The 15,278-nt window shown below is 48.5% G+C and overlaps 1 protein-coding gene across 2 annotated transcripts in view; it reads right to left on the bottom strand.

Annotated features, from left to right (window-relative positions):
* Positions 1-15,278, bottom strand: part of LOC105474217 (phosphodiesterase 1B) — a 29,676-nt gene that overhangs the window by 3,807 nt on the left and 10,591 nt on the right. Inside the window, exons 1-10 of one of the 2 annotated variants that reach the window (XM_011728704.3) lie at positions 13,830-14,399; positions 8,436-8,549; positions 6,084-6,266; positions 5,838-5,904; positions 5,098-5,214; positions 2,703-2,843; positions 2,195-2,295; positions 1,962-2,087; positions 1,733-1,834; positions 216-336 (exon numbers count right to left, since the gene is read on the bottom strand). In XM_011728704.3, coding sequence (XP_011727006.1) covers positions 216-336; positions 1,733-1,834; positions 1,962-2,087; positions 2,195-2,295; positions 2,703-2,843; positions 5,098-5,214; positions 5,838-5,904; positions 6,084-6,266; positions 8,436-8,549; positions 13,830-13,882 — 1,125 coding nt within the window. In that variant the 5' untranslated portion in view covers positions 13,883-14,399. Of the gene's footprint in view, positions 1-215; positions 337-1,732; positions 1,835-1,961; positions 2,088-2,194; positions 2,296-2,702; positions 2,844-5,097; positions 5,215-5,837; positions 5,905-6,083; positions 6,267-8,435; positions 8,550-13,829; positions 14,400-15,278 lie in introns of those variants that run through there. The other variant, XM_011728702.2, reaches the window with a different exon arrangement.

Consider the following 15,278-nt stretch of genomic DNA (forward strand, 5'->3'; position numbering starts at 1 on the left):
ACCTGGAAATGAAATATATGCAAATGAAATATATGCAAATGAAATGCAACTATTGTTAGGCTTTTAGGATAATGGGATTTTACCCCAAGGATTTGGTATCAGGTCAGAGACTACAGGTAGCAAAAGGAGGATATAGAGTATAAGTGGGGAACTTAGAGGGCAAAAGGGGAGAGAAGGCCCCCATAGGCACAGGGGAAGCAAAGATGCTACACTACCTGGCGGAAGAATTCCTCCATGAGGGCCTTGGTCCAGCGGCTGTGGACCGACCACTGCTTGGTTGGGTGGCTGATGTCAGCAGCATGGAGCAGTAGCGATAGGGCCTTGGGCTTGTCAATCCTGGTTGGGGCGGGTGGCAAGGGAAGGGAGACTGATCTTTAAGGAAAAGGAAACCTGGACCATTCCCTAATTTCCCATGCACACCCTATCACACAGCTTCTTTTTTGTTGGGGTTTTTTTTTTTTGAGACAGGGTCTCACTCTGTTGCTCAAGCTAGAGTGCAGTGACACAATTTCAGCTCACTGCAACCTCCGTCACCTGGGTTCAAGTGATTCTCCTACCTCAGCCTCCTGAGTAGCTGGGACTACAGGCGCACATGCCATCACACCCAGCTAATTTTTGTATTTTTTTGGTAGAGACAAGGTTTCGCCATGTTGGCCAGGCTGGTCTCAAATTCCTGACCTCAAGCGATCCACCTGCCTCGGCCTCCCAAAGTGCTGAAATTACAGGCATGAGCCACCACGCCTGGCCTCACATAATTTCAAACACCCTCCAAAGCTACACACACACACACACACACACACACACACCCCCCACACACAGACACACACACACTTATGTATGTTTAGGTAGCAGCACAGGTTAGTAGCTAAGAGCCCAGGCTCTTAGAATCAAAGGGCCTGGGTTCACATCTATACCTACCACATGTTAGCTGTGTGACACTGTGCAAGTTACTTAAAATTTCCATATTTCATTTTCTTCAACTCTAAAATGGAAATAACAACCCTACGACATATCAAGTAGTTCTGAGAATTAAGTGACAAACAACAAATAAGTATTCAGGAGAGTGTCTAGCACATAATAAGTGCTCAGTAGATATTATTTAGAATAGTAATAATAATTATTATACCCTCAACAATAACCCGCTATGACACCGCATACCCTCCCACACATAAACACCATACACAGAGATTAACACACACCTTCAGGACACACACAGAGTCCACTCACACACACATTTATACATTCCCACCCACTTGTAAGCAGCATTAGATGCAATTATGGCATTTGTTCTGTGCATTTGTTTAAACCTCATATGACTCTCCCAATAGCCCTAGGAGACTAGGAAATAGGGGCAAGCTGTTGTTGGGGGAGGCATGTCATTTCCACCATTTCAGAGGTAATAAAACTGGGGTCCAGAAGGGTCGAATGAATTTTCCAACATTCCAGAGTAAGCCTGTCCTGGAGCTGCAATAAGAACCCCCATCTTAGATTCCCAGCCCAAAGCACTCTCCAGTGGATCAGCTGCCTAGGGTGTATGTAAATGTAAGGCCACACACACACACACACACCCCCACACACACCACATTTACACAGAGATGCAGTCGGATACCTGGAGCCAGTGGAGTCTCTACATCCAGGTAAAGACCTGGCACACCAACTACCCTTGTGTATACCCCCAGTCCACACAGCCCTCCCTCTGGCCTGGCCCCAGCCACACCCCACCAGATGCCACCTCTCCAGCTGTTGCAAGGCTGTCTTCATGGTCTTCACTTGCTGGAAATGGCAGGACATGTCTGTGGCCAACACCATCTCGATGACCAGGGCTCGGAGCTCTCTGAGTGGACATAAAAAGAGAAGCGATCGGCCCCCTCAGTGCTGCTGGGCAGGAGGTCCAGGAAGTGGAAAATGGGGTTTGTGGTAAGGGAGGCTCTTAGGGATGCCAAGTACTGGCTTCTGCTCACACAAACTCATCCTTGGTGAGGTTGATGAAAATGTTCAGCTCATCATCCTGCATCAGTCGGAAGACAGAGCTGATGTGGTGATTCTCCAGCACTGAACGATCATTGTACAGGATGGCACATTCTGACCTACAAAGCCACAGGTCATCATGACCACCCCCTGTAAAAAGGGACTCTGGCAACCTCCCCCACCTCCGCTTGGCCTCTCCTGCCCCTGCCACATCCCCACCCCTCACTTGGTCTGGATGTGGAAGCTGTTGGTAGTGCCCGTGTGCTCATAATCATGGATAGCTGCAGCAAAGACGATGGCCAGGACCTCAATCTCTGACAAGCAGTGCTACAGGAGGAAAGAGAAAGAATAAGAGAGGGCTGATGCCTGCTGGTCACTGCCCAAGAACCTCCACACACAGGCTAGACCACTCATCCCATCCCTTCCATGCTTCCAGGCCAGCTCTTGGTTAATGCAGCCAGGTTTCTCAGCTCCTGGAATGGCCAAGGACCTTCCTCCATCCGAACCTGCAACATTCCCATTGCATCCCAGCACATGTCCCTAGCACTGTCCAAGAAGTTTTAGTCTACCTGGGAATTCTCTAGAATGAGTTTAATCCAGTTCGACTCTGCAAAGGCTTTGGAGTGCCCAAGAAGAACCAAAGAGGAGAAATGGAAATGGGAGTACACTCTATACCTCCCAGTTCTGTAGCCATAGGCCCTGAATCACAGAAGAATCATCTCCAGGGCACTTACCACCATCCCTGTGCGGAGCAAGAAGCAATGGACTGTCTGGGTAACATCAGCTGCATGGATCTGGTTGTGGTAAGGATTCTTGTACTTCCCATAGCCTGTCTCCAAGGCATCCAGGAAACTCATCAAAAACACAGTGGGAATCTGCGGCGGGGGGGTGGGGGAAATGGAGGTATATCAAGGATCTGCAGGAATGGTGGTGACTACAGACCAAGATCAACAACCTCAGCTTTCTGTAGAAGGCAGTGTGGCATAGGGAGAGAGCACAGGACCTAGTCAGGTAAACCTGGCTCATATCCTGCCTCTACCACCTGCTGGCTGTGCAACTTGGGAAAGTCACATGCCTCTCTGTGCCTCAGATACTTAATTGCAGAATGAAGATAATACCACCGACCTGGAAATTAATGAGATAAGTACAAGGCATTTAGTAAATGCTCTCTAAAGAATAGCCATAATTATTATTATTTCCCTGGAGATTTCAAAGAAAAGGAAAACTTCCCTCCTACCTTCCAACCACCCCACTCCATCCCCAAATCTAAAACCATGAAGAAGGGCTTGGAAGCAAGGGAATGAAGAAGATGACCTAGAGAGGACTCTTCCAGCCAGATGTGGGTTACCCTCTCCTTTGAGAAACTCTCTGACCACCTACCGTCTACATGCACCAGTACCCCCCACCCTCAGTCCCACAAACACACACAAAAGCACCATGAGCCAGAGCTCTGTCCAGCTACTCTGAATTCGGTCCCTGTCTCTGTATACACCCTTAGGGTATGTCTGCCTCCTTCAGAAGGCTCAAGGCTCCCAGAGGACAGGACTAGTGATCTGTCCCTGAATCTCTGGAGGCTAGGAAGGGACAAAGGTTCAGGACTCGGGAGGTTTCTGTAGAGATGAGCAATACAGTGACAGAGACACAGAAGAAGCACCACTAGTCAGTCAGACCCTAACATCCCCCAACCGCACCCCTGGAGGGCTGTGCCCCAAATTCAGGAAATTTTAAAGGACTGTTTCCATGACGACTGCCCTTGCTTTTGCGTTGCCATGGCGTCCCTGGAGGGAAGGGAAGAAAAAGGGAGGAGTAGGGGAGGGGCTAGGTGCCCAGGAAGAGAATGTGGAGTTTGAGAAGGGCAGCTGCTACTGGCCCTACCATCAAAGAAAACTAAAACAATAAGCACCGCCTCCTTCCTCTAACTGCCTTGGAGCAAAGCAGACTGGGACTGGGCAAACCCAACCCAAAACAGCTACTCTTGAGGTCCCCCAAACCCAGTACTTTCAGGTAAGGAGGCAGACTTTAGGAGAAGCTAGTGACTGAAGTCTGAGAGCCAGTTTGGAGAAACATGAGCTGGGAAAAGTCTTAGGAAAAAGACAGCCCTGCTATTCTCTGTCCTGGAGAGGGCAGGAGTGGAAAGAAGAGAGTAAAATTGCAGAACAGGCTTCCAGAAGGCACTTAAGAAAATTTCAACTGAGCATCTCAGGAAAGTTTTGGAAACTCCCTAGGGAGTTGTAAAAGGCGGAGTCAAGGGTGGAGGAAGGGCTCACATGCACAAATAATTTGTTCTAGTGAAGTGGAGGCAGAGGACGGATGGAATGACCTCCCAAAGATGGCCTGGGAGGGGACTCTCCACCTGGACTCCTTTGACCACCCCTCTATGGCCCTTCAGATCATCCATGTTTCCCTTCACCGTAAACACCTGCTGCTCCCCAAAGTGCTGACCCAATATCCCCATTATGGCTCCTCAACCTCCCTCACCCTCTACTTCCAAATGTGGTTTTTCCAGTGCAAGTGTTTTCTTTTTTCTCCTGGCACTTTTTCCCTCCCAAAAGATGCTCCCTCCTGGTACAGGATCTAGGAAGGACTTTACTCTCATATAATTCTTCCCATCCAGACAAGCTGAAGAGCAAATGAAGTTCACACATTGTCCCCCCGTCATACAACCCCACCCCAGCCTGTCAAGAGCTGACCTTCTCCATAAAATTCCTTGCACAGAGACCAGAACTGGGGGACAGGGGAGGGAGTGGTCAGTTTTATCCAGGAAACACATGGATTCCAGTCCCAAAGGGCACTGGCTGACAGCATCTGAACTCCAGGCCTCCAGTGTCCACACTGCAAGTCAGCCTAGAGAGGACAAGCTGGGGGGAGAAAGCAAAGCGAGAGGGAGCAGAATCCCAGGCTAGATGGTTGCAGACCTAGAATCTCCCCCTAGAAAGCAATTAATGAAGTCTGGAACTAAGACTGCGGCAAGTGACAGAAAAGGTAGACTGGGCGTGGGCGTGGGGAGACTTCCCTGCTGTTGAGACTGAGTGAGGGGATCTATGGAATCTGTCTGTTGGGAGGCTTTTAGAATAGGCATGAGGGGAGTGGAGAATCCTGCCTGCAGGTAGAGGTAGGATGCTGCCCAACCTTGAAGCGGCTGATGAGGTTATGCCGAGTCAGCAATTCAAAAACAATGGTCCTCAGGGCATGGTCATCTGCTGCCCGGTTCAAGGAAAAGACATCAAAGCACCAGAGATCCAGGTTCTGTGGAGAAACCATAGATTATGTTGCTTTCCAGCAGCAGCAAGGGTTGAAGTTAGACTTCAAGAAGGACTTCCCATGAGTACAAAGTCTTGATAAATAGGAAAGCAAAGAGATGGTGAAGTGTGCCTCTTTCTTCCCATATATCCCTCAGTATGGGAGAGACAGGAAGTCAGGAGTTTGCTCCTAGAGTGGGCAAAAGCTGTTTTGACGAATGTGAGAACAACAGTTAAAAGGGAAGGCAGGCCGGGCGCGGTGGCTCATGCCTGTAATCCCAGCACTTTGGGAGGCCAAGGTGGGCAGATCACTTGAGGTCAAGAGACCAGGCTGGCCAACATGGTGAAACCCCATCTCTACTAAAACTATAAAAATTAGCTGGGCGTGGTGGTGGGCACCTGTAATCCCAGCTACTCAGGAGGCTGAGGCAGGAGAATCGCTTGCAGGGAGGCGGAGGTTGCAGTGAGCCAAGATCACGCCACTGCACTCCAGCCTGGGTGACAAGAGTGAGACTCCATCTCAAACAAAAAAAAAGGCAGGCAAAAATCATGCCATAAACAGGGTCTAGAAGTCCCAATGGCTATTCCATCCCCCAACCTTCTCCTCTTTCCCAAAAACCCAGAGATCACCTTGAAACAGTTGAGGACCGCAGTAGAATAAGTGGGGCCCACAGAGGTGTATGTTCTCCGGAACATCCTAAGAGAGAACAATGAGAAGAAGCCCACATATGAAGGTCTGGGAGTGGAGGTCTGGCCAGCTGGGGATATGGAGATGAGCCATGGGATCATATGGCTGGTGGTCATGGAAGACCAGGGTGGCTGGGAAAGAGGGACACAGCTAAAGGCAGAGGGAGGCTGAGTGTGGGCAAGCCTCACCGTTCCACGAAGATCCCAGCCTGCACAGCGTGCACAATGCTTCGGAACTTGGGCTTCTCCTCTGCTCGGCGGCCTTTGGCCCGGGCCTGCTGGGTGAAGGTGGAGGCCAGCCAGTCCCGCACCTCCGAAGGCACGGCATCTGACCGCAGCTCCTGCAGCTCGTCCTCCGTGTCCAAGATTTGCCTGAGACCCCAGAAGGGGAGTCACAGAGGAAAGACAGCAGGTGCTTCCACAGCCCAGAGACCCTATACCCAGTCATACCCCACATTTAGTAACTCTCATGCCAGCTCTCTCTCTGTCTTCAACCCTGTTTCCTTTCTTTTTCTATATCTTTTTATTTCTCTAACATCTCCGATAATGGTCTCTGTGTGAGGCAGTGAGCATCCCAACTATGAAAGCATTTAAGCAGGAAATGGAATGCATCTTTCAGGGATGCTATAGAGCAGCACCATCCAATAGAAATGAAATGCAATAGAAATAAAATGCCGCATATATGAAATTTTAAATTGTCTAGTAGGCCACATTAAAAAGGGAAAGAGAAACAGATGAAATTTACTTTAATGATAAATTTTATTTTATTTATTTATTTATTTATTTATTTATTTATTTATTTATTTATTTTTGAGACATAGTCTCACTCTGTTGCCCAGGCCAGAGTGCAGTGGCACGATCTCGGCTCACTGCAACGTCCGCCTCCCAGGTTCACATGATTCTCCTGCCTCAGCCTCCTGAGTAGCTGGGATTACAGGTGCCTACCACCACACCAAGCTGGTCTTGAACTCCTGACCTCAGTTGATCCACCCGCCTCGGCCTCCCAAAGTGCTGGGATTATAGGCGTGAGCCACCGTGCCCAGCAATAAATTTTATTTTACCTAGTACCTCCAAAATATTTCAACATGAAACCAATAGTGTGTGTGTGTGTGTGTGCGTGTGTGTGTGTGTGTGTGTGTATTTTTAGACAGGGTCTCACTTTATCGCCCAGGCTGGAGTGCAGTGGTGTGATCACAGCTCACTGCAATCTCAACCTTCCCAGATTCAGGTGATCCTCCCCCCTCGGCCTCCCAAGGAGCTGGGACTCAGGTGCACACCACCATGCCCAGCTAATTCTTTAATTTTTGTAGAGACAGGGTTTCATCATGTTGCCCAGGCTGGTCTTGAACTCCTGGGCTCAAGCAATCAGCCTGCCTCAGCCTCCCAAAGTGCTGGGATTACAGGCATGAGCCACCACACCCAGCCTTATAAAATAAATTAATGAGACACCAGCTGGGTGTGGTGGCTCACGCCTGTAATCCCAGCACTTTGGGAGGCCAAAGCGGGCAGATCACCTGAGGTCGGGAGTTCGAGACCAGCCTGACCAACATGGAGAAACCCCACCTCTACTAAAAATAGAAAAATTAGCAGGGCATAGTGGCGCACGCCTGTAATCCCAGCTACTCTGGAGACTGAGGCAGGAGAATTGCTTGAACCCTGGAGGCGGAGGTTGCAGTGAGCCAAGATTGCGCCACTGCACTCCAGCCTGGGCAACAAGAGCAAACTCCATCTCAAAACAAAAACAAAAATAAAACAAAAAACAAATATATATATGAATAATATATCTTACATTCTTTTTTCTAAGTCTTTGAAATCCATCACATATTTTACATACACATCTCAGTTCCTACTTGCCACATTTCAGGTGCTGGATAGCCACCCAGGATGGTGGCTCCCATGTTGGGCAGCAACGTCTGGAGGCATTCCACACTAGAATAGATGAGCTTTAAGGCGCCTTCCAACTCTGAAACAGTCTTCTGTCCTTCTTGATATCTGTGCTTGTCTCTATCTCTGCATCTCTCTGTTTGCCTCTGCTTCTTTATCTCTACTACCACTATTTCTCCCTGGATACCTGGAGCTCTTTTTTTTTTTTTTTTTTTTTTGAGACAGGGTCTTGCTGTGTCACCCAGGCTGGAGTGCAGCAGTGCAATCTCAGCTCACGGCAACCTCTGCCTCCCAGGCTCAAGCCATCCTTCCACCTCAGCCTCCCAAGTAGCTAAAACTACAGGAGCATGCCGCCATGCCTGGCTAATTTTTTTTTTTTTTTTTTTTTTTTTTTTTTAGAGACAGGGTCTCGCCATGTTGCCCAGGCTGGTCTCAAACTCCTGGGCTCAAAGAATCCACCCATCTTGGCCTCCAAAGTGCTAGGATTACAGGTGTGAGCCACTGTGCCCAGCCACTACCTAGAGCTCTTTATATCTGGTCCACCCTGTCTCTTTCTTCCTGTCTCTGTCCATGCCACACGTGTCTATCTTTGTCTTAACCCCTCTCTCTGGAACACTATGTCTGACATCTTTCTCCTTCTCTGTCGGTCTCTCTCACCGTGTCTCATCTATGTAGACGGCTTCCAGCAGAGAAGCTGTGTACTCCAGATTTTTCTTCAGCTCCTCGATGTTTACCTCCCCATTCTCCAACTGCTTCACCATGTAGCGCAGCCTGCAGGGAGCAGATACAGAGAGGCTGCTTAGGCACAGCTACCTTATCATGAGAACAGGATACCCCCTAATAAGGTACATTTTACAGAAACATCCTCAGTCTTTCGTAAACAGTTAATAATTTCAATATTAATAATAATAGCAGCTAATGTTCCTTTTTAAATCTCAGGCTATTGCCACTGCCTGTATTATCTACACCCAAAGTTTAATGCCAGGTTTTTCTGACTCCATCATCCCCACTACCAGCTAACCTCTCAAAACCCGCTCTTTAGTCAGTGCTTAGTCTTGTTTAAAATGCCAGGGCCCAGCAGAATTAGGCAGGTACAAGCCCCTGGAGTTATGTTTTTAGGATGATCTGTTCCATAGCCTGAATAATCAAGAGTTGAAACTGCTTATTTCCCCCATGGGAGAGGGCTTTGGGATCAATAGCCATGAAGATAGCCCCCAAGAGTATTTCATTGTCTCTTGGTCATGGTGTGGGGGGTGGGGGTTAAATGTCCACAGCCCCTCTGTGCCTGGCAGGGATGGCAAAAGCACAGAACAAAGACAAATCTGAATGCTTTCGCCTGGCCTCTCTCCATGCAGGCAAAGCTAATGGATTATGATTCCAGAATCCATCAACCAGGACAAAGCCAGGTTAACCCCTGCCTTTCCAGTCTTACACCAGAGAGAACCTCTGACAGAGTTACCATACCCACCCCCGGCCTCTGTCCCCACCGAAGCTTCCTCCAGGATAAAAGTGGTGGGGTGGGCCCAGGGATCTCACTCACTGGATGCTTTGCCTGAAGGAACAATCACCTCATGTTTTACACTTACAAATTCTGGGGTTTGATGATTAACTGGGAGACTTCTTAGAAGTCTGGTGAGTTCAGCCCAGGCAGTCACAAAGCAAACAAAGCTCTTCAGATGGTGATTTTAATGAAAGCAGTTAAACATTCCTTTCTCTCCTTTCCTTCACCCTGCCCCACCCACCTAAAACCAACCCAGGGCTGAAATGGTGGCCATCCTAATTCCCCACTGAGAGGGGCTTCAAAAACCCAAGGTCACCCTATGAGTCAGGGAGGAGAAGAGAATGAGTCAGGGACCAGAGGCTGAAATTAGCATCAATTCCCAGGGATGCCGGGGGAGGGAGAACAATGGCGTTCCTGAACAGAAGTAGCTCTAGAATCCCAGGGTCTCAGCAGCTTTGGAATCGGGGTGCCCAAAATAGCCAGCCCCAGGAAGCATCACAGGCCAGTTCTCACCTCAGGGCCTAGCAGTCCTGGACAACACATCTGAGAGCAAATGGGACAGAAGGGAAAGTGGCAAAGAAGTTGGAGGGCTATCCTCAAATCTCACTTCCAGCCTTCCTGCTGCACCATCTCCAAGTGGAAACAGCAGGTTGTTTAACAAGAAAGAGGATGATTTTAGTAAAGCTCAGCCCCAGCTCCAGCTTCATTAGGGAGGAGGAACAGAGGCGAGATATCATAAAAGGCTTTCCCAGCTAAATGAGCTGGAAAGGGGCTATGAGCCAGTATCTCCCAGAGTACCCAGCCCAGAGATCACAGAACAAAGAGGTATGCTTTGCCTTTGGTGCCCAGGCACAAGCTGGGGCTTCCCTCTGCCAATCAGTCCCCATTGCCAGGGGCCCTCAAATCTGGGGACATAAAACCCAAGAAGGAAGGAAGGTCTCTTCTTCTCCCTATAGTTCTCTCTCTCCCCCAGATTCCCACCCCAGCCTTCTGCTTCATTTGGCCCTTTTTACAAAAACTTTCCCCAGGGGTCAATGCCCATCACCAAAGTTCTTCCAGTTCCCTTCTCCACCCACCTTTTGAAACCCACATCCCAGCACTGGCTCCCAAAGTGAGCAGCCACGCCCACGGTACTCATTTGCATGTATTTGCATAATTGCTAACAATGCTGCCAGCTCTACATTTTTAAAAGTGCTTTCTCCTACATTACCTCATTTTATCCTCACAATGGGCCTATGAAGGAGGGAGGCGGGGAAGGAATTGCCATTCCCATTTACAATGAGAAACCAAGGCTTAGGAGGCAGCTTTGGTGAGATGTATCCAGCAGCAGCACGAGTCTGGGAGGCAGAAATCCTGGATTCAAAGCTAGTACTTCCTGCTGTGAGCCTTTGAGCAGGTCACTAACTCTTAATCAGTACTTATTAAAATGTGGTCTGTAGACCACCAGCATCAGAATCACCTTGCATCCATGTAAAAAATATAGATTCTAAGTCTAATTCCACAGCATTTCTGAGGGTACAGTCCAGGGATCTGCTTTTTTTTTTTTTTTTTTTACTTTGAGACAAGATCTCACTTTGTCAACCAGGCTAGAGTACAATGGCACAATTGCAGCTCATTGCAGCCTCCACCTGCCGGGCTTAATCGATCCTCCTGCCTCAGCCTCCTGAGTACCTAGGACTACAGGCATGTACTACCATGCCCAGCTAATGTTTTTTAATTTTTTGTAGAGATGAGGTCCTGCTATGTTGCCCAGGTTGTTCTCAAACTTCTGGCCTCAAGTGATCCTCCCACCTCATCCTCCCAAAGTGCTGAGATTACAGACACGAGCCACTGCACCCAGCCTGCTTTTTTTTTTTTTTTTTTTTTTAAGAGACACTGTCTCGCTCTGTCACCCAGATCATAACTCTGGACTTCCTGCAGAAGAACAGTGAGGTGAGGACTTTGAGTGGGTCTGGGGAGGTCTAAACTCCAAAACACTTTACAATAAGAGAAGGTCCTGCCAGGCCAGCAAGTACAGGTGTTGGGGGTGTTATTTGACTTCAGGAGGGTACAGTTCAGCACCTGGATCCTATCAGCCACTTTAGTCCAGATCCTCTTCTTAGACTTCTCACTTGTCATATGTATTATTTAATCTTCCTTTCCCTCCCTCCCCACCTCCTTCTGATGTCTGGATCATGTTTGGTTCAACAGATTTCAACAGAAGCTATGCAAGAGCTCCTGGACAAGATCTAGAGTGGTATGATCATAGCTCACTGTAACCTCAAGCTCCTGGGCTTAAGCAATCCTCAGCTTGAGGCCTCCCAAAGTGTTAGGAGTACAGGTATGAACCATAGTTCCCAGCCCAATCTGCATTTTTAAAAAACACCCCAGATTATTCTAACATACACCAAACTTTGAGAATGTTTATCTTAGAGCCTCAACTTGTTCATCTATAAAATGGTAAGGATGATAATAAACATTTCACAGGGCTATTAATAAGAGGACTGAGTGATATAATACACTAAAAGGCCTGGCACATACAAAAAGTTTCCATAAATGTAATTTGAATAGGAATTGACTGATCAGCATCAAATCATGGTGGTCCTACCCAGCTCACACCACACTCCCTTCAAATCCAACAAGTACCTTCTCTCTCCCAAGTCCAGGTGGAGAAGACTGAGTTGGTCTGGATTGAGGCTGGTAATTAGGAAGCCCCCTAACAGAGGAAATGGGAGAAAGATAGTAGCCATGATCTTTCCTTTACAATTACAAACTTCATTTGATCTTCACAAGCTCCTTATAAGGGAGGTTAAGTGACTTGTCTAAGGTCACACAACTCATCCATCTCAGTCAGGTTATCAAGGTCTACAAGACCTACATTGGAACCTAACCGTGTCCCCAAACAATGAAACTGTTAAGGCAGAACAAGCCTAATCATGCAATTAGCTTAGAGAGAGGCTGGAACCCATTCCACCATAGCTTCTACAGTCTCAGCCCGTCCAACCTTAATTAATTCTGTCAGTTGGCCCATAGGAGACTGAGTGTCTTGATGACGCTGACAGTGACTTGTTTATCTTGGCCTCCATCCTTAGAGTACACAGAACGTGCTCAGTAAAAGTTCATTAAATAAATAAAATGGAAAGGGGAAAATTAATCAGGTGTGAGGCTATCTCCCAGAGCTCACAATGGAGATTTCTGAGCCAGGGTTTCTAAAAATAACGGTGAGCCTGAGAAGAGTAAGGTTGTAGGCTGACTTCAAGCACACACTTCCCTCGGAGTTTCTCCTTCCCTCACTTACAGATCTTGTCCAGGAGCTCTTGGATAGCTTCTGTTGAAATCTGAACCAAACATGATCCAGACACCAGAAGGAGGTGGGGAGGGAGGGAAAAAAAGATCAAAGAATCAATTTGACAAATGAGAAGTCTAAGAAGAGGACCTGGACTCAAGTGGCTGAAAGGATCCAGCTGCTGAACTGCACCCTCTTGAAGTCAAATAACCCCTCCCCACACACACACACCCCATACTTTCTGGCCTGCCAGGGTCCTCTCTTAATCTAAAGTCCTTTAGAGTTAGGATCTCCCCAGACCACTCAAAGTCCTCACCTCACTCTTCTTCTGCAGGAAGTCCTTCTATCCCACCAACATCAGTTTTAATCCAAGCCCTCTGTTTCAGCCATCATGGAATCTGGCACAGGAAAGGTGTCTTTCCCTGTAGAACAGGATGCTCAACCCTGTCCAGTCCTCATCTGGCCCCAAGGAAAACTGGCAGCTTCCCCCAACTTTCCTTCGACCTCCATCCCTGCCCGTTTCACTACCACCACTTCTTTCTGCTTTACCTTCAGTCCCTGCATGATTGGAAAAGCCTCAGATCGTGACTCCTGGAAGTCCACAGTCTCTCCTAGCTCCAGGCAGCCATTGGGAGGAAAAGACTCTGGTAGTTATAACCCCAACACCTCAGGAGAGCTCAGCTTCTCCAGCTTCTACAGTTCATTTATTTGTATCACCATAGCTGGTGTTCTGGGGATTTCCAAAGTCCCCTGCCTCTTCTTCCAGCACCCACATTCCCAAAAAGATCACCATAAGTAGGGGGCTTAGGACAGGGAAGCCAGAGAAGGACTTCCTGCAGATGAACAGTGAGGTGAGGACTTTGAGTGGGTCTGGGGAGATCCTAACTCTGAAGGACTTTAGAATAAGATAGGGGATGGTAGTCAGGAGAAGAATTGTATTTCCAGTTTGGGTTCTTAAGACAAGATTAAATTTCAAAGGGATGTGAGGTCCTAAGGATGTTGGGAGTCAGGAAGGAGAGAAAAGGAAGAAACACTGATAAGTTACTTGCCACAGTCAAGAAGAAGCAATTTTAAAAAGGGAGGGGGGAATGGAAATGGGAGGAGAATAAGGTAAAGGGCAAGATGGACAGAGTAAAAGGTGAAGTTGGCACGCACACACACACACAAAACATATGGGGGGCTGTCAGGTCTTGATCTCTCCACTTCACTAAACTACAACTGGTGGATCCATGAGCAACCTGTCGTCTTCCTCCTCCCCCTTCCTCTCCTCATCCCTGACACCTACCTGAGGATGGGGCCCTGAAGGTGGCTCCTCTGAACAGGAACAGGGTTTGCCATGGGAATCAAAGTTTCCTGCTTCACAGCATCAAAATCCTGACCCCGGGAGCCCCAGGGCCCCTAAGCGGGGATAACTTCCTCTTTGGCCCCTGCCTTCCTCCTCCAGATCCCAGTAGAACTGAGCGACTGACCAGAGAGAACTTTGGGGAGGGGCCTGGCTGCAGGAAGAAGAGAGTGGGGAGGCAGAGACCCAGCCTACCGGAACTGGGTGAGAGGGGAGGCTGCGGGAAAAGTTTCACATCTGAATCAGATGGGAAACAAGAATCTGTTCTCAGAAGAAGCCCAGAAAGGACAGAAATAGCACAGGCCAGCCTCTTGGTCTGAGGAGGTGGGGCTCCTCTTTGGGAAAAAGGGGGTTAGCAAGAGGTTTAAGGGTGCAGGAACAGGGAACCATCCTGAATCTGTCACAGAGAGGAAGTCTGTAGTGTGAGGGGGAGGGGTCCTGTAAGAACCCCCAAAAGGAGCTTAGCAGACTCAGCTCCCTCTCAGGGTCTTTTTCTGGGGCCATTCTTCAAAATGAGCTTTAACCCACCTCACAGAATGGAAGTAAGACAGGGGGATGAACTTCCCACAGAGGATAAGAAACTGTAGGGAGGGGCTTCCTGAAGCTGTGTGTCAGGGGATCCTTATCCAGAGGCCGGCTCAACAGGGAGGGAAGGGCCCTCCACCCACAAGCAGAGAATGAAAGTCAAGAGAACTCGCTCATAGAAACCAAGGGGTTGGGCAAATTAACACCCCCAGCCCCAGTTTTCTCATTTGTAAAATGGAAATTGGGGAATACCCATGAATTAACCAGAGAGAGGTCAATCCTGCTCAGAGGTAAGGAGAAGCGACGAGATGGCCCAGGAGGGGCCAAAAGAGGCACCCAGAAGGGGTCTGAGGACCAGGACCCCCTCTCCTGCCTTCAGACTTTGCTTTCGCCAAGGTTGGGGACGGAAGAACCCAGTCGCTGCAGCTCCAAGTGGACGTGCGCACACAGTCCCAGCCCGCCTCCTGATTGGCTAGGAGATGACATCACCAATACATGTACACTGGGGCCGTGATTGGTCAGCTGAGGAGTTGGGCGGGGCTAAGGGGGAGAGTCGGCGGGTGAAGCCCAACGCGTTGGGGAAAAGAGTTCGGGGATCTGCAGTCTCTTAGATCTAGGTCTCTGGCTGGGGGTGATGTGGTAGAGATGAAAAGGAACTAATGGAGTTGAGTATGTCAGCAGAAAGGGAAAAGAGAAGACACAGGCCAACAGCTAGGATTTTATGACAGGAAGTTTTCCCTTTACCCCTACCCATCAAAAGCAGGAAGAAATTAAAATACTTTGTCATTATGCCAAAGCCTTGAAGAATTAGAAATAAATGAAGTTGGGGAACCCGCTGTTTCTCAGCTCCACCGAGTACTGGGACAA

The sequence above is a fragment of the Macaca nemestrina genome, chromosome 10, assembly GCF_043159975.1.
Source record: "Macaca nemestrina isolate mMacNem1 chromosome 10, mMacNem.hap1, whole genome shotgun sequence".
Taxonomy (NCBI): domain Eukaryota; kingdom Metazoa; phylum Chordata; class Mammalia; order Primates; family Cercopithecidae; genus Macaca; species Macaca nemestrina.